Source organism: Hypanus sabinus, assembly GCF_030144855.1.
Source record: "Hypanus sabinus isolate sHypSab1 chromosome 24 unlocalized genomic scaffold, sHypSab1.hap1 SUPER_24_unloc_8, whole genome shotgun sequence".
Taxonomy (NCBI): domain Eukaryota; kingdom Metazoa; phylum Chordata; class Chondrichthyes; order Myliobatiformes; family Dasyatidae; genus Hypanus; species Hypanus sabinus.
Genome location: NW_026778951.1, coordinates 526667 through 551255, shown reverse-complemented (window position 1 = coordinate 551255; position 24589 = coordinate 526667). Strand labels below are relative to the sequence as shown.

The following is a 24589-nucleotide window of genomic DNA, read 5'->3' as shown; positions in this document are numbered from 1 at the left end:
AATTTCTCGTTGGTTACTAGCATCGACGGATCTCCCCAACAAGTGAAAATATCTGCCCTGCCTCTATCCGTTTAAAGTCCTCGGATAGAGGAATGTTCAATCATATGCCCCTCAGGTTTTCTTTTGCACGTTCGCCAATGCCCCCCTAAACTCGGTACCGTAAGCGCTGGGAATAATTGGCATCTGGACTGATCTGGAAGATCTTTTCTCTCCGCTTAAACCCCCCACTCTCCACCCCCTCCCCATTCTTTCAGCGGAGTTACAATGTCGTCATGCTTCACAGGGACAAGGTGTCAATTATCTTGCTTGTTGTAATCGGCGCTGCCGGGACTTGTAGTTCGTTTGGTTCCGTTGTCGGGATGTTTTAAGGGAGTGCGAACTACGTTGTCCGACAGCCAGCTCGGCCACGGCAGCGCAACAAAACCACCGGCGATCAAAGAAGGGGGTGACGGAGGGACGAAAAGGAATTATTTTTCCCCAGAGCCGCTCCTTTCTGAATGCAAAGCAGCACTTTATCTTTGAATTAAAATATTCCCGACAATTCACAAAGTCTGAGGTGGTTTTGCTTGCCGTTAAATTGAAAGTAAGAATTGCAACAAGCACGTTTCCCCCTTTTTTTTAGCGGGACGCAGTTGGCACAGTTCGTACCCCGCAGCTGTTGAATGGAATCTGGGCACATCCAACGCGGAATTAAAGGAGGGGATGATAAGCTTGTTTAAGACAATAAAAAGCATTACAGAGGCGCGGAATAAACGTGTAGCACCGCATTCAATGTATCGGCGGTGTACTTTATAAATGGACTGTGGGAAGGAATCGGTAAGGGGCAGGGTATTATGCAGAGCTTCAGTGTCGTTTGCCCCACCTTCCCTCCCTTCAGTAGCTCGCTGAATCGTTACATTTTCTTCGCTCCTCGGGCCGGGATTCCTGTTTCCCTGCGGCTTGTCGGCAGGGCTACAGCCGCTTATGTGTGTGTCTCGCTGCTGGGGCAATGGTGTAGCGATGTCGGGGGACTATTGGGAGACGCACTGATAAAGCAAATCCACACCCTCCCTCCCTCCACCCCCTTCCCTCCTCTTCCCTTCCCCATCCCTCCACATCCAACCTTAAGGGGCTGTCAACCCATGGTGGTCCTTTCCTTCGGGCAGGTAACGAAACCAGCTTATTTATTACTGATTTTCCTCTCCCCTTCGCTTTGTAATCGTAACTGTTATATTCCACTGTAATAGTCGGGAGGAGGAGGGGGCGAGCTATAAGAAACATAGAGACTCTGCATTGTTGACATAGGAATCCTGCACTCGGCGCAGGCGCTATGCCTGTTAACTGAGTTTTTTTTAAATATTGTCTTTAAATAGGTTGTTTTTTTGAACATCGTACTGATTGGACGGGGTGTTTATTTAAAAGGGGAAAAAAAGGTCATTTTGTTTGTAAAACCTGACAGTGCCGGCTTGTAAATAACTCGGCGCGATTCTTCCCGTGCTCACTAACTACGGTTGCATTGGATTGTGTGCCAAAGTAGCTGGAATGGTGCGTGCGGTATTTGTATGTCCTTCCACCGGGAACGGTGTTGTGGGAGAGGAATTCACGGTGCCTGTCAGGGCGATGTTTGCAGCCCAGGCCTCCGTCCCCGTCTTTCTGTAAGAGGAGCGTAAACCAGCGGGTCCACGTTCTGGGCTGGCTGTGTGGCAGATTTGTTCTGTGCTAATGCTCTTTAAGGAATTATGCTGTGGAGTTTTGCATTGTGCTCGGAGACGTGGAAATGATAATGTAATTTTATTGTTTTTTTTCTCTGTTTGAAAACAAGGTAGAGGGGAGGCGGGGTGGAGAGCGAGAAAAATCCAGGCAGTGGTTTCCAAAACTGGGTTTGGCTTGAGATTACAGGCTGCTTTAAAAAGTAAGGTTTGCGTAGGTTTAGCGGGGTGCTGAAATGGATCGACCAGGTTTAATACCACGGGCATATGTCGTGAAATGTGTTATTTTGCGGCAGCGGAACATTGCAATGCATAATAAAATATATATTACAAGGAATATATAAATAAAAATAAATAGCGTAAAAAGAGAGCAAGGAAAATAGTGAGGTAATCGTTGTCCATTCAGAAATCGGATGGCAGCGGGGAAGAAGCTGTTCCAGAATCGTTGAGTGTGTGCCTTCAGGCTCCTGTACCTCCTCCCTGATGAGAGAGGGCACGTCGTGGGTGGTGGGGTTCTTCATGACGGGTGCCGCCGCCTTTGCCTTCCATCCCCTCCGCTTTCAAGCCTGCGTTTGTGGCCCGACCTCGGCGGCGATCCAGCGCTGTGGTCATTCTGACAAGCTTCCAGGAGCACGGGGGAGAGCTTTGACTGGCAAAGTAAACTGACCAGTGCAGGTAGCCAGTGCCTCCGAAGGATTAGCTTTGTACAACGAAACCTACAGGGAAATGCATCTCGTTTGCGTCAATCCCAGGATTGTGCTGGGGGCAGCCCGCAAGTGTACTCCTGTGCTTCCAGCACCAACACAGCTTGCCCACAACTCACTGGCCCCGACCGGTATGCCCTTGGAATGTGGGAGGAGGCCGGAGCACCCTGAGGTCACGGGGAGAGCATAGAAACTCCTTACAGACAACACCGGGAATTGAACCCCCATGGATGCACTGTGAAGCGTTACTTTTATCAGCAGTTTCGCCCCCATCCTCCGCAGGATTTGAAAGGTACCTCAGCCCACTGAGGTAGGGGAGTGAGTGCAAGAGCTGGGATGGGGTTGTGTGGTGAACTACATATACCTGTCTGGACACGCCCCCTGCCGACTGGTCCTGTGGCCCCTCCCACAGACCCCTGTATAAAGGCGATCGAGGCCTGAGCCCGGCCTCTCAGTCTCCAGGATGTAGTATGGTGGTCACTCACTGCTTGTTCCTTCTTCCAGTCAATAAAAGCCGATATCTCGCCTTCACGCCTCAGAGTGAGTTATTGATGGTGCATCAGGTTGCAAAGCTGAAATGTCCCATTGCTAGAAGGAGATGAGGGTTAATGAACAAGGGGCACAAGCCCCAGTTGTGAGATGAGAGGAAGTTGGTGAGGGTTCCTTCTGGAGTTCGGGTGGTCTGCTTGCATTCCAACGTTCAGAGAGGACTTCCCTCCCTGCATCCACCGTTTTTGGCCCACTCATCAAGGTCAACTAAATTTATTATCAAGTTATGTCAATGTCACCATATACGACCTTGAGATTCATTTTCTTAACAGGAACATAAAGAAATGCAAAATAATTAATGAAAAACTGTACATGAATAAAGAGTGGCAAATAACTTGTGTGCAAAAGAAGACAAATTGTGCAAATAAAAATAAACAGGTAAATAAATAACATTGAAAACAAGAGTTGTAGGTTATGGAATCAGTTCAAATTTAAATTGTTCAAGAGCCTGATTGTTGTAGGGCAGGGTTTCCCGACCAGTGGTCCGCAAAGTGGTGTTGGTCCATGGCATAACAAAGGCTGGGAGCCACTTTTGTAGGGTAATACCTGTTCCTGAACTTAGTGGTATGGAACCTTGGGCTTCTGTATCTCCTGTCCAATGGTTGGAACAAGAAGAGAGCATGGCTTTAGTGATGGGGGTCCTTGACAACGGGTGCTGCTTGTGGATGTTCTCAGTGGTGGGGAGGGCTTGCCCTCAGAACCAAAGATGAACAGAAATTCACTCTTCCCAAACGTTAAGATTTAGATTAGCTTTATTTGTCACATGTACATCAAAACACGTAGTGCAGTGTAGCCAATCCGATCAGTGAGGGCAGCCTGCAAGTGTCAGGCTCTTGGTGCCAACATAGCAAGCCCACACCTCAATGGTACATCTTTGGAATGTGGGAGAACTCCATGTGGTCACAGGAAAAAAGTACAAACTCCTATAGACAATGGTGGGAATTGAATCCTGGCACTGTCATAGCATTACACTAATGGCGACACTACATAAGTATTGGCTGTTGTTCCAGAATTAAAGATCCTATGGTATTCCTGTTGTCATATCTGGCTATCAACTCTGACACCTGCACAGCATCTACCATGCAGTTACCTGCCCAACTCTGCCCCAACGTGAGCTGTGCCTGTGTTACCCCCACTTGCTCTAATAGCTGGCATCCACCATGCCCCCTTTCATTCTTCAACACCGAGTCCTTGTGCACACAATCCTCATCACCTATTGCCCTTTATTGTGTTGTTTTAAGTTCTCATCACCAGCAACAAATCACCCCCTCACCCAATCTGTCCATTTTTGTAATCTCATCCATCCCTCAAGTCCTATAATCTCCAACCCCTCCCCCTATTTATGCCCTCCCTATTGCTATAACCCCCTCCTGTCTCTATGCCCCTCCCTATTGCCATAACCACCTCCCATCTATATGCCACTCCCTAGCACGATAACCCCTTCCTGGCCCCACACTCCTCACTTTCTCTGTTGCCCCCTCCTGTCCCCACACCACTCTGTTATCTCTGTTGCCCCCTCCTGTCCCCACACCACTCTGTTATCTCTGTGACACCTCCTGTCCCCACACCACTCTGTTATCTCTGTTGCCCCCTCCTGTCCCCACACCACTTTGTTATCTCCGTTGCCCCCTCCTGTCCCCACACCACTCTGTTATCTCTGTTGCCCCCTCCTGTCCCCACACCACTCTGTTATCTCTGTGGCCCCCTCCTGTCCCCACACCACTCTGTTATCTCTGTTGCCCCCTCCTGTCCCCACACCACTCTGTTATCTCTGTTGCCCCCTCCTGTCCCCACACCACTCTGTTATCTCTGTTGCCCCCTCCTGTCCCCACACCACTCTGTTATCTCTGTTGCCCCCTCCTGTCCCCACACCATTCTGTTATCTCTGTTGCCCCCTCCTGTCCCCACACCACTCTGTTATCTCTGTTGCCCCCTCCTGTCCCCACACCACTCTGTTATCTCTGTTGCCCCCTCCTGTCCCCACACCACTCTGTTATCTCTGTGACACCTCCTGTCCCACTAACTGCTCCCATCTCTGTTACCTCTTCCTGTCTCAGCACCACTCTCTAGTGCTGTAACCCCATCCTGTCCCTTCACTCTTCTTCTGAATCTCTGTAATTCCCTCCTGTCCCCACTGTCCCCCCAAATCTGTCACCCCATACAGTCCCTACATCCCTCCCTATCTCTATAACACCCTCCTGTCCCTGAACCCCATCCCTATCTCTGTAAGGGCCTTCTGTACCTCCACCCACAGCTATCTCTGAACCTGCTTCTCTGTCACCCCTTCCAGCCCCACACCCATGCTTACCTCTGTAACCCACTCCTGTCCTTGCACACTTCCCTATCTCTATAACCCTCTCCTGTACCTACACCCCTCCCTATCTCTGCAGCACCCTCCTGTTCCTGAACCCCATCCCTATCTTTCTAACTCCTTCCTATCCCTGCAACCCTCCCGATCCACTCCTGTCTCAACACCCCTCCCTCTCTGTAATTCCCCTGTGCCCGCACCCTTCCCTATCTCTGTAACCCACCCCTGTCCCTACACGGCTCCCCATCTTCATAATGCTTCCAGTCCATACAACCCTCCCTATCTCAGTAGCCCCATCTTCTCCCTCCACCCCTAACTATCCCCATATCCCCCATTGTATTTGTATTTGTCTACATCTCTGTAACCTCCACCTATCCCCACACCCCTTCCCATCTCTGTAACCCACTCCGGGTCTCTTCCGTTCCCTCTCCCCCGTCTCCCCCCAGGTCTCTTCCTCTCCCTGTAAACCTGTCCATTTATATTCCCCCCTCCTCTGTCTGCTAAGCCACTCTCCATCTCTGTAACCCAATTCAGTCCTTCCTTCAGAGGCCTGTGTATCTCCATCCACCCATTACACCCACCCCTCTTTCTGCTGAGCCCTCTCATTCCATTCCTTTCATCCTTATCTCCTCCTGCCCTTCCACCTCTCCCTATCTCTGCAACCCCTGCCCAGCCTCCAAACACTCTTTCTCAGAGTTCCCATTTACATAATCCGGTCTCTCCTCCAGAAATCTTTTCTACTTTGCTAAGGGTTTTGGCCACCTATCGTTGAATGTAGTTTCAGCTTTCAGAATCTATCTCAGATATACATTGAGATGAGTTGTGTCCTCGCCATGGTAATGTAGCAAGTAGCATGATGCTAGTACAGCTGAAGCTGCTCTGGGGATAACAGCTCAATTCCAGCTCCTCTGTCAGGAACTGTACGTAGATTTTCCCCAGGTGTTCAGGTTTCCTCCCACAGTTAATTGGTCATTGTAAGTTGCCCCGCGATTAGGGTGGGGCTAAATCGGGATTGTTGGGGCATCGCGGCTCGAAGGGCAAACCCCGCACTCTATCGCTAAATATAAACAATGGTGAGCTGGGACAGCCCACAACTGTCGCCACACATTTGCATGTCCACCATGTTCAGCAGAGCAACAGCCAAACAAGCCCCTTCCTTTCTGATGAACAGGCCAGCTCCAGTCATTGGCCTTAGACTTTCAGACATTAGTCCTCTGACTTGTCAATCACGAGACTTTGAACTCTGGAACTAGCTGATCTTGGGGTTGGTTACGGGGTGTTTGTCATTAGCCCTCCTGCCCGCATGGACCTCCAACCCTGGACTCGCCGACTTTGGGGCTCACCAGTCCCCAGTCAAGATCACATTTATTGTCATTTTAGCCATTCCATTTTTTAAAAAACTACCAATGAAACAACATTCCTCTGTGCCAAGGTGCACAACACAGTGCATAGAACTCACACGCAGTAATACAAATTAGCAAATATTTAGGTGCATTTACAATGCAAGATAAAGCCACACAACGCTACTGGCACTTCATTCAATTGCCCCACAGTCCGGGGGAAGAAGCTGTTTCTTATCCTAGCAGTTCTTGGTTGCTACGGTACCTCCTGACTGATGCTAGGAGGTCAAAGAGATTGATGGACGGATGGGAGGGTTCATTGACAGTGCGGAGGACCCAGCCGTCACGGTGCTTCTGGTAATTATCACGGATGAGAGGACGAGAGACCCCAGTGACCCCCTCACAATCCTTTCTTCAAGATTGTTGATTTAATGTCATTTCATGTACACAAGTGTAAGGAGAATGGAATAATCATCTCACAAAAGATAAAGAACACAATAATTTAAAAAACATACAACAATTATCAATACATAAGAAAGCTTATATACATTGATAGTATGGCCGTAAAGTGACGCTAGGCTGTACGCAAGGTGGCTGATGGGCAATAACAAAGTTGTGGTGGAGTTAGTGGGTGGAGGTGTTGATCAGCCTTACTGCTTGGGGAAAGTAAACATGAAATCTGCAGATGCTGGAAATTCAAGCAACACACACAAAATGCTGGTGGAACACAGCAGGCCAGGCAGCATCTGTAGGAAGAAGTCCAGGGTCCTGACGAAGGGTCTCGGCCCGAAACACTGACAGTGCTTTTTCCTATAGATGCTGCCTGGCCTGCTGTGTTCCACCGGCATTTTGTGTGTGTTGTTTGGGGAAAGTAACAGATTTTTGAGTCTGGTGACCTTGGCAAGATGTTACATAACCTCCTCCCTGATGGGTGTGGATAAAAAGTCCATGAGCAGTGTGTGTAGGATCCCTCATGATGTTACTGGCCCTTTTCTAGCACCTTTCTATATATACAGTATGTTCTTGTTGGCAGGTAGGCTGGTGCCAGTGATGCACTGAGTAGTTGTCACTGCCCATTTTAAAGCCGCCTTGTCTGCCACAATGCAGTTCCAGTATCATTCAGTTAGGATGCTCTCTACTCTGCATCAGTAGAAGGATATGAGCATAGTTCGGCTGTCTTCAGCCTCCATAGAAAGTAGAGGCATTAATGAATGTGTAGGATGTGTTCTGAGACCATGAGAGGTATATGTGATGTGCATTCCCGGGAGTTTAAAATTGCTGGCAGTTTCCACTGCTGTGTGGCCAATGTAAAGGGAGGGTATGACCAGTGTAAGTTCTCCTTAAGTTAATAAACATCTCCTTTGTCTTCTTGACATTAAGAAAGAGGTTATCTGCTTGGCGCCAGCCCTTCTCTCTGTAGGTCATCTCATCATTGTTGGTGATGAATCCCACCACTGTTGTGTCATTAGCAAACTTGATGTTATTGCTGGGGTGTTTGGCCGTATGAGCAGAATGTGCAGTAATGGGCTCAGCACGTAGCCTTGGAGGACTTTGTATTGAGGAGGGAGGAGCAGTTGTACATTCTTATTGTCTGAGGTCTGTTTGTAAGGAAGTCTGGCAATGAGTTGCAGAGTGATGTATTGTAGGGTCTTGTGGCGTTGCAATTCTTGTGCAACATGGTAGCTCAGGACACTCAGTGGTGATCCTGTAAAAATTGTTTAGAAATTGGAGGAGGGGATGTGGAGGGCCTTGCTCACCTCAATCTCCTCAGGCAGTGGAAACACCGCTGTGCTTCCTTGACCAAACAGAGGTTTTGAGGGACCAGGTGAGATCGTCCATTATGTGTCAGAAGCACCAGAAACTTGGTGCTTCTTTCTAACTCTCTCCACAGAAGAGCTGTTTATGTACAGTGAGGAGTCAGCTCACACCTTCCTAGAGTTCACAATCATCTCTTTTATCTTGTCCACATAGTGACTGAACTTGCAGTAGAAGTTTGTCAATTTTTTTTGTGATATGTCAAATCTAGGCAAACTTCTAAGAAAATAGTCTTATCATGCCTTCTGCCACTTCCCTGGTAGTCCATTCTACTTCAACTACATCTCTCTCCCTCACCTTGTGCCCCTCCCTCAACTCAGAGGAGAAGGCTGCATCCTCCTGACAGAGGAAAGGTCACTGATTCCAGCTGCCTGGGAGACCTATAGTTGCCCCCCGCCCCACCACTGTGACCGAGGACTCACCGTGTGTCTTGTCTGAAGGCTTTGCCTGTTATGGACTGGTCTGTATCCACCATTTTCCATAACAGGAGAAATACTGGGGTGGGGAGGGGGGGTGTCAGGTTGGCTTTGGTCCTTCCTCTCCAGCGTAATACAACAATGTATTGCCGGCTCTGGCTAAATATAGGGGCTGCCATCTGTTGAGTTTAGTTCTGTCTATGATAAAAGGTTTCCCACTTTTTGCCTGTAGGTAACTGGAATGTGCAAGGTCGCGGCAACCTTGCCGTTTTGTAGACCCCGACGAGGAAGCGAGTTGACAGTGGTTGTGCCACGTCTCAGACCTGGTGACACACACAAAGCAGAAAGGGCAGCTGCAGAGTGCAGTTGTGCATGTCGAGGTGTTCCATCACGGGGTCATTCCATGACAGACAAAGTCACCCCCCCCGCCCCAAATCAACTCACCCCAGTCCGTCTGGTATCAGACTACAGAGGATGTTGCCAGGACTTGACCCGAGTTACAGGGAAAGACTGAATAGCCTCGGACTTAATTCCCTAGAATGCAGACGAATAAGAGGGAAGTTGATAGAGATATACAACGTTATGAGGGGTATAGATAGGGTAAATGCAAGCAGTCTTTTTTTTCCCACTGAGGCTGGGTAAGACTATAGGTTAAGGGTGAAAAGCAAAATATGTAAGGGGAACCTTAGAGGGAATTCCTTCACTCAGGATGTGGAACAAGCTGCCATTGGAACTAGTGGATGTGGTTTTGATTTCAGCATCCAGGACAAGTTTGGATAGGTACATTGTTGGGAGCGGTTGAGGGACAAGGCAGAAGACCAGCCCAAGGGCCTGTTTCTGCGCTGTAGAGCTCTACGATTCTATGGTGTCCTAGCAAAGCTGAATATCCATTGAAGCTTCATGCAAGTATTTGTAGATAGAAGGTTCCGGTGAGGAGAATCGTGTAAGTGGATGTGGGCTGTTGCAGGATACTAAAGGGTAGTGATAACAAGAGTCTGTCAGGACAGAGCATTGTATGCTAAAGGACACTAGCAACCAAAATCAGTGTGTATGAAAACTGTAAAGCGATACCCTTGGTATAATGTTTAATGGTAGTCAGGTTTAATGTCACTGGCATATGTTGTGAATTTGTTGTCTTTGCAGCAGCAATACAACAATGATATTAGAGAGGAAACCTTGTGAATTACAATAAGTGAAGTAGCTAGTTAGAACACTCTCCACCGTACATCAGTATAAATTTGTGAGTGTCTTTGGTGGCATACCAGATCTCAAACCCTTAATGAAATGTAGCTGCTGTCATGTCTTCTTTGTAACTGCATTGATATGTTGGGCCCAGGGTGTATCCTCGGCGATGTTGACATCTCAGGAGATTGCTCACATGTGCACACAGCATTCCTAATGAAACTTGGGATGGACTAAGGGCAAAGGGAAGAATGTTGGGAACTAAATATTTAAAGAGATGGGGGGAAAAAACTGGATAGGAGGTGATGTAGTCCTGATAGGATAAAGGCAGTTGAGAACACACACATTCTTGAGGTATTCAGCAGGTCAAGCAGCATCTAAGAGAGTTGTGGACCTGCTGAAGAATGTCTGCTGGAAATATTGACTGTTTATTCCCCTCCATAGATACTGGATGACCTGCTGAATTTATAGATTTATTGACATAGAGTGCAGAACGTTGCCTTTGGTAGGAACTGAGGAGTGCAGTGGAAATGTATCTGGGAATATCGGTGCGTAATTCTTTGAAATTGGCATCACAAGTAGATAGGGTTGTAAAGAAAGCTTTTGGCACATTGGCCTTCAAGGGCCTAAATCAAAGTGTTGAGTATAGGAGGCGGGATTCACGAGAATGATTCCAGGAATGAAAGAGTTACTGTATGAGAAATGTCTGACAGCTCTTGAGCTGTATTCCCTGGAGCTCAGGAGAGTGAGGAGGGATCTCATAGAAACATTCTGAACGTTAAAAGGCCTGAACAGATTATATATAGCAAAGTTATTTCCCATGGAGGGGGGCGGGGGGGGGGAGTCTAGGACAAGAGGGCACCACTTCAGATTGAAGGCCGCCTGTCTAGAACAGAGATGCGGAGAAATTACTTTAGTCAGAGAGGCTGGGGAGGCCAAGTCATTGAGTGCATTTAAGGCAGAGTTAAATAGGTTCTTAATTCGCCTGGCCGTCAAGGGATATGGGGAGAAGGCAAGTGGGTGGGGGGCGACTAGAAGAATTGGATCAGCCCAAGATTGAATGGCGGAGCTGACTCAATAGCCTGCTTCTGCTCTATCTTATGAGCTGGTATGTTGAGGTTGTACAAGACATTGGCGAGGCCTAATTTGGAGTATTGTGCGCAGTTTTGGTCATCTACTTACAGGAGGAGTTGTAGAGTACAGAGAAAATTTACAAGGTTGTTGCGGGCCTGGAGGGCCTGATTTATAAGGAAAGATTATGACTTTATTCCTTGGATTGTGGGAAATTGAGAGCAGATTTCATAGAGGTATACATAGGGAAAATGCAAGCAGGCTTTTTCCACTGAGGTTGGATGGGACTACAACTAGAGGCCATGGGTTAAGGGTGAAAGGTGAAATGCTCAAGGGGAACATGAAGGGGAACTTCTTCACACTGAGGGTGGTGAGAGTGTAGAATGAGCCTCCAGAAGAAGTGGTGGATACAGGTTGAATTTCAATATTGATGAGAAATTTGAATAGGTACATAGATGGGAGATGTGTGGAGGCCTTAATGGTCCGTGGGCAGGTCGATGGGACTAGGCAGATTAGTAGCTTGCCACGGATGGAATGAAGGGCTTGTTTTTGTGCTGTACTTTTCTATGACTCTCAGAATATGCTGGAGGAACTCGACACGTCAGGCTACCTCAATGGAGAGTTTTGGGCCTGATGAAGGATCTCCGCCCAATATATTGACTGTTTATTCCTCTCCATTGATGCTTCCTGACCTTCCTCCAGCATTCTGTGTGTATTCTTCTGACATGATTCAGGTTGGGACCTCTGCTGCAGATGAAGCGTGTTTCTCAACAGCAGTGGCCCCAAGCAATGGAGGAGCATTTCAAGGAAATAGAGACAAAAGATTCTGCAGTGCAAGGAAGTATCGAGTAATACTCAAAAAATGCTGGAGGAACTCAACAGGTCAGGCAGCATCTTTGGAGAGGATTAAACAGCCAGGACTAACCTTAATGCAGTAAATCTGTGCAACCAGTTTGGGTGGAGACACAAAGCCACAGAAGGGCAGGACACATTGGTTGTATTTGTATGTCAGTTCCCTCTGTGGGGCAGGTATGATTCAAGGAATTTGAAGTTCATGTATCAAAGTAATACTGTGGTTGTGGTGAGATTACACTGCTGTGTTGTATGACGGGGCCGATTGTGGTCTTTCCGTAACCATGATTGTTCCTGCAAATTTTTTTGCAGAGTAGTTTGCCGTTGCCTTCTTCTGGGCAGTGTCTTGACAAGACGGGTGACCCCAGCCATTATCGATACTCTTCAGAGATTGTCTGCCTGGTGTCAGTGGTCACAGAACCAGGACTTGTGATCTGCACCAGCTGCTCATACAACCATCCACCACCTGCTCCCATGGATTCATGTGACCCTGATCGATGTTGGGGTATAAGCCAGTGCTACACCTTGCCAAAGGGTGATCTGTAGACTGGCAGGAGGAAAGGAGTGCCTTACACCTCCTTGTCACCCTGCCATCCATGACCTAAAATATGCCATGACAGTGGTTGTTCTGTGGCAGCACTACAGTACAATACATAAAAATTACTATGAACAGTATATTTTTTAAAGTATAAAAACAGCAAAATAATGTGGTAGTCCCTGTGCTCAGGTGTGCAGCTGCCCAGTAACTGAAATACTGCAGCACCCATAGTCTTTGTTTCCACACAGTTGGAATCTTCTTTTACATAATGTTTTATTAAAGTGCCTCGGTGTAGTTTTCAGGCTAAGCAATGGTTGGTCTGTGCAGCCATGAGAAGAATTGGAGGGAATATGGGTGGTGTTGGGGGTTTATGGATCGTTGAGAAATCTGCTGGGGAAGAAGCTGTTCCTAAAGGGAGTGGGAGTCTTCAGGCTGGTGGGAAGGCTTGTGCCCATGATGGAGCTGGCTGAGTTACACACCCTCAGTGCATTGGAGCCTCCATGCCGGACAGTGATGCTCTCCAGACTCTTTTGGTAACCTGCTAAACCTTCTCAGACTCCTAAAGAATAGCTTCTCCTGTTGCTGCCACCAACAGCTCAATATTTCTCTGCACTGTGTTTTGTGCACCCTTCACTCTTAACAAATCAGATTTATCATCGCTGACTTCGATGGTATGAAGCTTGTTCTGTGGCAGTAGTCTATTGCAAAGCGATAACGTTACTGTATATCATAAATCAAATAAAAAAAGGTCGTGTTCATAGACAGTTCAGGAATCTGATGGTGGAGGGGGAAGAAGCTGTTCCTAAAACGTTGAGTCTGTCTCTTCAGGCTGCTGTATCTGCTCTCTGATAGTTGTAATGAGAAGAGGGTGAGGGTTCTTAGTGATGGAGCATTGAAGCATTGCATCATGAAGATATGGGAAGGGTTGTGCCTGTGATGGAGCTAGCTAAATCTACAACTCTGCAACACACACAAAATGCTGGTGGGACTCAGCAGGCCAGGCAGCATCTATAGGAGAATGTACTGTCGGCGTTTCGGGTTGAGACCCTTCGTCAGGATTAACTGAAAGGAAAGATAGTAAGAGATATTCTCTGTTGCATACCAGACAGTGCTCCCCACCACACATCTGTAGAACAGACTAGAGCAGATTGGGTGTTGGTTCTCGGATACCCTCAGGGCTTTGCTGTGAACTAGTTGCTCCAGATCTGTGTTGCGTTGGTGGGGAGGTAGGGTGATGAATACAAAGGTGGAGGGAGCTTAGGTCTGTCACCATCATGTTCAGGAGCAATCATTTTAAAGATTTAAAAAATAAAGATTAGCTTTATTGGTCACATCATCAGCCCACAAGTGTTGCCATTCTTCCAGTACGTTCTTAGAATGTGGGTGGAAATCAGATCACCAGGAGGAAAACTGCGCGGTCACGGGGAGAACTTACAGACAGCAGCGGGAGTTGAATCCCACTAGCTGGATCAGTAAAGCTTTGCGCTAACCACTGCACTGCCATGCTGTTCACAACCATCAGGCTCCTGAGTTGGCATGGATAACCACGCTCACCATCCTCTGAACTGTGACCTATGACCTATAGACTCAGTTTCAAGGACTTTTTACAACATATGTACGAGACATTATTTTTATTTGCTCTCTTTGTCTTCTTTTGAGCATTGGTTGTCTCTGTTTTCATGGTTTTTTTTGTAAAATTCTGTTGTTTTTTCCCCCCTATAAATGCCTGTAACAAAATGAATCTCAGGATAGTACATGTTAACATATACATATTTTGTTTGTAAATTACTTTGAACTTTGTGCCGGGGTAGCATAACACTTTACGGCACTAGTGACCTGGGTTCAATTACCCCTCCTGCCTCTTCTACCTGCTTATTATTTCCTGCATGTCCCCTCCTCCTATAGTCCACTCTCCTCTCCTATCAGAACCTTTCTTTTCCGGCCCTGGACCTTTCCAATCCACCTGGCTTTACCTATTACCTTCTAGCTATTCTCCTTCCCACCTTTTTATTCTGACATCTTCCCCCTTCTTTCTCAGTCCTGAAGGAGGGTCTCTGCCTGAAATGTTGACTCTCTATTCATTTCCGTCAATGTTGCCTGACCTGCAGAGTTCCTCCAGCATTTTGTGTGTGTTGCTTTGTTTTTAAGATGTTTGTGACCAGGTGAGTTTCCTCCAGATGCTCCAGTTTCCTCCCACGCTCCAAAGATGTAGCGGTTAGGCTTCCTGCGTTGTGGGCGTGCCGAGGTGGCACCGGAAGATCTGCGACACTTGGCTGCCCCAGCACACGCTCTGACTGTGTTGGCTGTTGACACAAACAATGCATTTCACAGTATGTTTTGATGTACTTGTGCCAAGTAAACCTAAACTTTAATCTCTCTTTGATTAAGTGGCTCCCTTGGGCGGTGAACTGGCTGGCCAGAATCCTTGGTCATTTTTTTCTTTAACAGATATATCGTGATAGCACCCAATTTTTCTTTTTGTGCGCGGTGACCTTTAGACGTAATTTACAATTATGCAGACCCTTTCAAGTCACTCAGAAACACTAGGGAGTGTTTCAAGTGGTGTTTGCCTCTGGGATGTGCTGAATGACTCAGCCAAGAGTTCCAGGTTGGTCAGTGTGCCACTCCCCAGTGTGTTCCTGTGGAGCGTGAAGCCATGCTGTGTACTCGACAGCCTCACCTACTGGCTTGAACTCGCACACCCCCCTGGAGCTTGATCAGATCAATCTTGTCATTGTGCCCATCCTGGCACAAGGTGCTAGTAGCTCTTAAAAGCTAGCTTTATTGGTCACATCCATGTTGAGGCATAATAGTGAAATGCATCATTTGCATCAAATCAAATCAGCGGCGATTGTGCTGGGAACAGCCCATAAGTGCCACCACGCTTTCTGTGTCAATATAGCATGTTCCGCAACTTATTAACCCTAACCTGTATGTACTTGCAATGTGGGAGGAAACACTCACATTCATGAGGAGAACGTACAAACTCCTTACTGACAACAGCCGGAATTGAACCCCAATCTTTAGCTTGTACTATAAAGCTATGTTACTGTGCTGCCCTTTGAGTTATCTCAAAGAAGCCACGTTCAAAGTAAATTTATTATCGAAGTACATATATGTCACCATATACAACACCAGTATTCATTTTCTTGCAGGTATACTCAATGAAAGCCCACACCCATCAGGGCAGACAACCAGCATTCAAAAGACACAAGTGCAAATACACAAACAAGGAAAGAAATAATAATAATAATTGCTCGGCACTGTTATGGCTGTGAAGTGCCTCACGATTAGGTGTCCCTGTTTTTTTACTTGTGTATTTATTGAGATACAGAGTGGAACAGACCCTTCTGGCCCTTCGAGTCGGGCTGCCTAGCGATTCTTGATTTAGTCTAATCACAGAACAATTTGCAATGACCAATTAACCTACCAGCTGGTATGTCTTTGGACTGTGGGAGGAAACTGGAGCACCTGGAGGAAACCCATGCACACACAGGGAGAACGTACAAGCTTCCTTAGAGAGGGCGCCTCTGAATCGAACTCTGAACTCTGCCCCGAGCTAAAATAGTGTTGCGCTATCTGCTGTGGCACTCTAACAGGGGACATTGTAGTCAGATCTCCCCTTGCTGCCCTTGAAATAATGCCAACTGATCTTTGGCTTTATTCCACGCATTCTTTATAAATATAGATTTATTTACAAGTACGGCACGGTAACAGGCCCTCCTAGCCCAACTAGCCCACACCACCCGATGTGACTAATTGACCTGCTAATCCATACGATTTGGGAATGTGGGAGGATATCCACACTGTCCTGGGGAGAACATAACAATCTGCTTACAGAAGGTGGTGGGAATTGAACCCAGGTCACAGGCACTGTTATAGTGTTACGCTCGCTGCTACAATAGTGTACCTGCCATTTTGTCAGCCATTTTCCCATCAGAACCCAGACATGTGTCTTCCTTCCCCGAAGGCAGTAGAGACTGGATGTTTAGACCACTCAAATTGGAGAACAAAGTTCATCATCTCAGCTGTTTGGGAATGCCCCGAATAAATAAATAGCAGCCGCTTGAAGTCCTGGTGTGGGTTTAGTAATGCTTGCCCGCTGCATAGGCACAGTGCAAGCTGACAGCTGTGAATTCCTAGTTTAAATACCTGTCTGTGTGTGTGTATCTCTGTCTCCCTGTGATCGTGTGGGTTTTCCTACAGCTGCAGTTTCCCCTGACATCCCAAATGTGTATGGGGTGATCCTGGTGGGGGGGAAAGAGAATGAGGTGTTGGGAGCAGTTGAAAGACCATAAGATATAGGAGCAGAATTAGCCATTTGGCCCATTGAGTCTGCTCTGCCGTTTCATCAAGGCTGATCCATTTCTCTCTCAGCCCCGATCTCCTCCCTGTAACCCTTCATGCCTGACTAATCAAGAGTATATCCACCTTAAATATACCCGATGACTTGTCCTCCGTAGCCGCTTGTGGCAATGAATTGCACCGATTCATCAATGCATAATAGAATTCATGACCCCCCCCCCCTCCCTTTCCCTTTGATCAAGACTCCATTTCACCACTTTGTTTGATGACACTGCACGGGACAAGTTACCGTTCCTACTCCTCTGCATGGTACATGACAGCGGCACCCCGTCTACGTAAACATGAGAAATTCTGCAGATTTCAGCACCCAGAGACCCTGTGATCTGTCTCGAAGGCTGACGTCAAGCTGTCTTTCAGGAGGGTGAACCCTCGCAAGACGGCAAGCCCCAGTGGAATATTTGGTAAGGCTCTGAAAACTTGTGCCAACCAACTGGCAGGGGTATTCAAAGACATTTTCAATCTCTCATTGCTACAGTTGGAAGTTCCCACTTGCTTCAAAAGTGAAACAATTATACTAGTGCCCAAGAAGAATAGTGTGAGCTGCCTTAACGGTGATGAAGTGCTTTGAGAGGTTGGATCAACTCCTGCCTTGGCAAGGACCTGGACCCACTGCAATTTTCCCATTGCTGCACTGGGTCTATGGCAGACATGATCTCATTGGATCTCCATGTGGCTCCAGATCTCCGGGACAATATGGATACCTATTCCAGGATTGACTATAGCTCGCTTCTCCACAACATTTACTCCACTCGCGGCAAGCTATGGTGCTGAAGCTATGTCCTGCTATGGGCTTCTTAACTGCAAGCTGCACTATAATCTACCCCTCTGGGTTAAGGGTCTACACCAGCTGCTCTGTGGACTCCCCTTCATTCCGAAGGCTGTCACTTGCTTTTATTGTTCATCTTCTTTAGTTGGGCTCTTTGGGTATCTTGTTTTGTGGCTGTCTATAAGCAGGCAAATCTCAAGGTTATATAATTCATACATCGATAAGAAATGTCTTTCCTTTGAAAATGAATCTCAGGGTTGTATATGGTGACATATATTACTTGAATAATAAATTTACTTTGAACTTTGAAACCCACAGCACCAGAGGTCAGGATTGAATGAGAATCACTGACATACAGTACTGCGCAAATAGATAGCTGGGACATTTGCACAGTACTGTGTGTGTCAATGGGGAGTGGAGAGTGAGTTTGTAAATCTGGTGGGAGCAAATGATGTTGCGAATGGTGAATGTGAAGCGCTGCGGGATGGATGTGGGACGGGTGGCAGGGAAGATGTGCAGACACACCGAGCCCTGAAACACCAGCAAGGTTATTTGATTCCAAACAATTGGTTTATTGATCATTACAGAACGTCTCTCTAGTGATCCCCGCTCCCTCTCCTCTCCCTTCCCCTTTTTCCAACCACAATTCCTCTCTCCCTGCCGCCTTCCCATTCTCAGTCCACAACAGAGACCATATCAGAATCAGGTTTATCATCACTGACATACTGTATGTCATGAAATGTTTTTATTGTGGCAGCAGTACAGTGCAATGCATAAAATTACTACAGTACTGTGCAAAAGTCTTAGCCGCCTTATATACTTTTGCACAGTACGGTATGCCATGGAATTAGTTGTTTTGCAGCAGCAGTACATAAGAAAATTACTGTTACGTTAAGAAATGTAAAAAAAAGATGCAAAAAAGGTACCAAAATAGTGAGTTAGTGTTTGTAAACTGTTTAGAAATCTAATGGCGGAGAGAGGAAGAAGCTGTTCCTAAAATGTTGAGAGTGTGTCTTCAGGCTTCTGTACCTCCTCTCCAATCATGGTAACAAGAAGAGAGCATGTCCTGGATGGTGGGGGTTCTTAATGATGGTGCCACTAGCTTGAGGCACCACCTTTTGAAGATGACCTCGATGTTAGGGAGGCTAGTGCTCATGATGGAGCTGGCTGAGTTTACAACCCTGGGTTTCATTCACAGTAAATACAATCGAATTACTGCACAGCAAAGACAGACCAGTGTGCAAAAGACAACAAATTGTGTAAATATGAAAAAGGGGAAAAAAAAGTAATAAATATTGTGAACCTGAGTTGTAGAATCCTTGAAAGTGAGTCTATGGTGGGGAGGGCTTTACGCAAGTTGGTCTGGGCTGTATCCACTACTTGTAGGCTGGATTGACGCCCAGGGATCGAGCGTAGGCACTGGATCTGTGGAAGGTTGTACACTTTGGGTGACATTATTGAACTGTTTTAATGAGCCTTGGTTACCCCTCCAAGGATAACATAGGCCAGTATTATTTGCTGGGATGGAGACCCAACGGTCAGCCCTGTGATTGGCAAATCCTGCAGTCGGCAAAATCCGGGAGGCAGAGCTAAAGGTTGAAGGCCAAAATCAGCCAGACCTGAGGTTGAAGCTTTCAGGCCCACTTTGTCTGGAGTTCAGAGGCTAGATGTCTGCGTGTTTAGACTCAAGGACCGGATTCCTGGAGCCAGATGAACATTTTGTTCTCCTTTGCACTTGTGCGATGGAAATGGCACTTACTTGGTTAAACACACCATATGTCACAATATACATTGTTGGGTCACTCTTGAGTAAGGTGTAGTACCTGCTTAGCCCCCTCGATCCTGGTCACTTGAAGCCATGGGAGCAGGTGGTACTTTTCACAAATCCTGGTTAGATGACCTCTGCCACCAGCCAGATAATTTTTGAGGAGTATTGATCACCTCTTGATGGGGTCACCATCTTGTAAAAACACTGCCTAGAAGACGGCAAATGGCAAACCGCTTCTTTAGAAAAATTTGCCAAGGATAATCACAGTCATGTTAAGACCATATGTCACGGCACATAACAAACGAGTTTCCTTGTAAGGTATTTGCAGGAAAAATAAAGAAGTACAATATAATTACAAAAAGCTACACTTGAACAAATACTGCCATGCAATCAAGGTACAAAAGACAAATTGTAAAAAAATAAATAATACTGAGAACAGTTGTCAAGTCTTTAAAAGTGAGTGTGTAGGTTGTGGAAGCAGTTCAGTGTTGAGGTGAGTGAAATTACCCACACCGGTTCAGGAGCCTGACACTGCAGGATAACGACTGTCCCTGAACCTAGTGCTCGGTGGGCACTGTGGCCAGCAGCAACTCATTGGGATGAAGGTCCTGTTTCAGTGAACACCGAGATCCCAAACGCTTGTCCACCTCCTCCCTGAGCCACAACACATGATGTTCTTTGAGCTTCCCAACCCACTTCCCCACCCTTCCCAATGTGGGTCTTGTAAGATGACGTGTGCCCTTTGCTGTAATGATTAACTGCCGCTCCCTTTAATAGGAGAGAGAGAGTGTGTGTGTGTGTCTGTGTATGTGTGTGTGTTAATATGTATGTATATTCACACACTCACACACTTGTTGTTCCCATCCTTCCAGGACACTGGCCTTATCCTTGCCCCTTCCAAATCCAACACAGCGACTTTTCTCTTGTCAAACACCGGATGTGATGCCTGATTACTGTCTGTCATTAGCACCCTCGGCTTTGGCTCTAAGCCAGCATGCAGAGACTCCGATTTATGGTTGACACAGAGTCTCTGGCTGAAGATATTTACGGAGCATCACACTGTCAGTGTGGAGAGCTTTGGATTAGGGATTAGCCCTAATTAGGTGGCGTGGGACCTAAGGCTCCTGTACCACTTGCCTGATGGCAATAGCCAGAAGAGAACTGAATCATCTGGTATCCTAACCAGTGCAGACAGGTTGGAGATGTGCAGGGGAAGCCTGCCGTTAACCAGCTACAGGTACAGTACAGTATTTGTCAACGTGGAGTGGAGCAAGGGATGTTGGGAATGGCGAGATTGGAGCGCTGCGGGAGGGTTGTGGGACAGGGGGCAGAGAAAGAATGCTGAGAGTAGGGGGGTGTGGCAAGGATGGAGACACACCCTGCCCTGAGACACCAGGCCAGGTCATTTGATTCCAAATAGTTCGGTGGTTCCGACTCACTCCCCTCTCCCTTCCCCTTTTCACAACCATGATTCCCCTCTCTCTGACCCCCTCCCATTCCCAGTCCACCATATTAGAAACAGGTTTATCATCTCTCACATATGTACAGGTGTTCCCCACTTTACAAATGTTCGCTTTACACTGATTTGCTTTTACAAAAGACCCACGTTAGTAACCTGTTTTTGCATTACAAAAAGGATTTTGGCTTTTACGAAAATTTTTCCCATATAAATTAATGGTTCTTCACTTTACGCCATTTCAACTTAAGAAAGGTTTCATAGGAATGCTCTACCTTTGTAAAGGAGAGGACACCCGTATTGAAGTCTGTTTTTTTTGCACAGCACTACAGTGCAATACATAACGTTACTACAGTACCATGCTAAGACTTCTGTGCCTAGGAGTTTTGTGCAGTACTGTACCTTGACAATTAATTTACTTAGAACTGCAATACTCATGGCTGTTGAAGCATTTGATACTGACCGAACCTCCATGCACATCACCATGCTGGAAGGACTGGGCCATGCCTCTACTAGTAGGGGAGTGGAAATCAGGGGATGTTTCAAAGCCTAGGATTGGGAGAGAGCAGAGAGCTCAGAAAGCTGGAGTGAATCTAAACACAATTTCAAATTCAGGACATAGTTAAGCTTTAGCTATATGCTTAGTGGTTGTGAGGGTTGTAAACAAACGGACAAAATTTCAAAGTGAAGCACCTACTCATTCATCTCTAACCCTACATTCTCCCTTTTGGCTAGGCCAGCTGGTCCTGTTGACCTTCCTCCCTCCCATCTGCTCTGAATCAGAATCGGGTTTATAATCATTGATGTGTGTCATGAAATTTGTTGTTTTGTGGATGCAATAGAGTTCAATACATTAAAAGAAATTATTAGTTCCAATAAGGAATACAAGAAAAAAGTAGTGCAAAACTAGAGAGAAACTGAAAGGTCTGAGGGTAGATAAGTCAGCTGGACCAGATGGTGTAGACCCCAGGGTTCGGAAAGAGGGGCCTGGAGAGAAGAGAAAGAGCAGTTGAAACTGGAGAGGGTTCAAAGGAGATTCATGAATATGATTCCAGGATTGAGTGGTTTGTCATATGAAGAGCGTTTGATGGCTCATTGCCTATATTCGCAGGAATTCAGAAGAATGAGGAGAGACCTCATTGAAATCTATGGAATGGTGATTGGCCTTGATAGAGTGGAGATGGAGAGGGTGTTTCCTATCGTAGGAGAGTCTCAGATCAGAGGACATGGCCTCAGAATAGAGGGGTGACATTTCAGAAAGGAGATGAGGAATTTCTTTAGCCAGAATGTTGAATCTGTGGGATTCTTTGCCACAGGAGGAGGTCAAATCTCTGGAGATTTAAGGCAGAGGTTGATAGATTTTGATTGGTCAGGGCACGAAGGGATATGTAGAGAAGGCAGGAGATTGGAGCTGAGAGGGAATATTGAATCAGCCATGAAGAAATGGTGGAACATACTCGATGGGCCAAATGGCCTCATCCTGCTTGTTTATCTTAAGGTCTGAAATGAAAGTTAGTGAGTTCGTGTTCATGGATCATTTAGAAATCTGATGACAGATGGGAGGAAGTTGTTCTGGAAATGTTGAGTATGTGTCTTCAGGTTCCTGTACTCCTTGATAGTAGTAATGAGAAGGCACATTCTACCTTGATGGTCAAGTCCTTAGTGATGGATGCTGCCTTTTGAAGATGTCCTTGATTATTGGGAAGGTTGTGTCCATGATGGAGCTGGCTGAGTTTACAACCCTCTGCAGCCTTTTGCAATCCTCTGCAGTGGAGCCTCCATACCAGACAGTAGTGCCATTTTGAAATTTAGAAATGTGCTATGGTCTTTGGTAACTTACCAAATGTCCTCATACTACTAATGAATTAGAGCCTGCAAGCAACTCTCTGCGTGGACCAGATGTGAACATCACCATCACTCTGGCAGCCCTTCCTTGCTCATACCCTGACAATCCCTCACGCCAGTTGTCATGCCCATTGTTTGCTTATTTTCAAGGGTTTCTCACTCTTGTCACGTGGTCTTCCTCTGCCCAGGTGCTATTTATGTGTAGCTAGGTCCATCCACAAGCAGTCTGATTTAATTCTTTGCGAGCAGATGGTCCAGTCTCTGTTATCCATTTGTGCTGATTAAAACACGAGGAGCGGACGCAGCAATAAGCTGCTTGGCCCGTTGATCCTTTCTTCGCAAACCCCATCTACAGTTTAAAGTAAATTTGTTATCAACGTACATGTATGTCACATATACTACCCTGAGATTCACTTCCTTGTGGGCATTCAGAGTAAATATGAAGAAGCACAACAGAATCAATGAAAAGCAAGACAGACAAACAGCCAATATGCAGACTGTAAATACCGGAAGAAAGAAATAATAATAAATATCAAAAATACGAGATGAAGAATCCTGGAAATTGATACCATAAGACGTGGGAACATTTCAGCGATGGGGCAAGAGAAGTTATCCCCTCTGATGGTTGAGGGGTAATGACTGTTCCTGAACCTGGTGGTGTGAGTCCTGATGCTCCTGTACCACCTTATTGATGGCAGCAGTGGGAAGATAGCATACCCTGGGGTCCTGGTGATGGATGCTGCATCCGTGCTCCTTGAGGATATGCTCAGTGGTGGGGAGGCCTTTACCCGTGATTGACTGGACTGAGTGCATTGTTTTTGTAGACTGTTCTGTCTAGGGCATTGGTGTTACCATACCCGACCGTGATGCAGCCAGTCAGTGAACAGTCCACTGCACACCGATAGAAGTTTGTCAGGCTTTTATATGACATGTCAAACCTTTGCAAGCTTCTAAGTAGAAGCACTACTGTGCTTTCCTTGTATTGGCATTCATGCGCTGACCTAGGACAGATCCTCTGTACCCTCAGCCACACTTAGACACCTAGCCGTGGGATTATTAGCAGGAGACTCTGAGACTGTCCACCCACTCATCGGTGCTGACCATAAAGTACCCATCTATACTAACAACACACACAAAGTGCTGGAGAAACTCAGCAGGTCAGGCTGCATCTATGGAAAAGAGTACAGTCGACATTTTGGGCCAAGACCCTTCGGCAGAACGTCCTGCATTTTGTGTGTGTTGCTTGGATTTCCAGCATCTGCAGATTTTCTCTTGTTTGTGATTGGATTTCTAACTCCATATACCATGAGAATCAGGTTTATTATCACTGTTGTTTTGCAGCAGCAGTACTGTGCTATGAGAACAGTTACTTCGAGTTGTAATACAAAATGTAGGGTGAAAAGAGAGCAAAATGTTGAGGCTGCCTTAAAATCTGATGGCAAAGGGAAAGAAGCTGTTCCTAAAATGTACCTCCTCCCTGATAGTGAGGGTCCTTAATAATGGACACCTCTTTCTTGAGACACCGCTGATTGAAGATGGCCTCTGCTGAGGAAGGTTGTGTGAGTGATGATATTGGCTGTTTCCAACCCTCTCTGCAGCTTTTTCCGATCCTGTGCATCGGAGGCTCCACTAGTCTGTGCATTGGCAATTCAAGTATTAATTAATTTATTTAGAGATACAGCACAGAAAAGGCCCTTCCTGCCCTGTGAGTGGTCTGCCCAGCAGCCCCCGAGAACCCCTGATTTAACCCCTGCCTAATCAACAACCTAACCAGTATATCTTTCGTCTGTGGGAAACCCATGGGGAGGAACATACAGACTCCTTTCATAGGACAAGGGTGATTCTGATATGGGCCTCTATTGTGGACTGAGAGTGGGAAGGGGGCAGGGAGAGGGGAATCATGGTTGGGAAAAGGGGAAGAGAGTG

At 46.6% G+C, this 24589-nt stretch overlaps 1 protein-coding gene across 7 annotated transcripts in view; it reads left to right on the top strand.

Moving 5' to 3' along the window:
• The first annotated feature begins 890 nt into the window (after nt 1–890).
• LOC132385542 (cyclin-dependent kinase 16-like) overlaps nt 891–24589 on the top strand; it is a 141152-nt gene continuing 117453 nt past the window's right edge. For 3 of the 7 annotated variants that reach the window (XM_059957682.1, XM_059957686.1, XM_059957685.1), the window contains exon 1: nt 892–1145. In XM_059957682.1, coding sequence (XP_059813665.1) covers nt 1122–1145 — 24 coding nt within the window. In that variant the 5' untranslated portion in view covers nt 892–1121. Of the gene's footprint in view, nt 1146–24589 lie in introns of all 7 variants that reach the window. The other 4 variants (XM_059957690.1, XM_059957688.1, XM_059957687.1 and 1 more) reach the window with 2 other exon arrangements.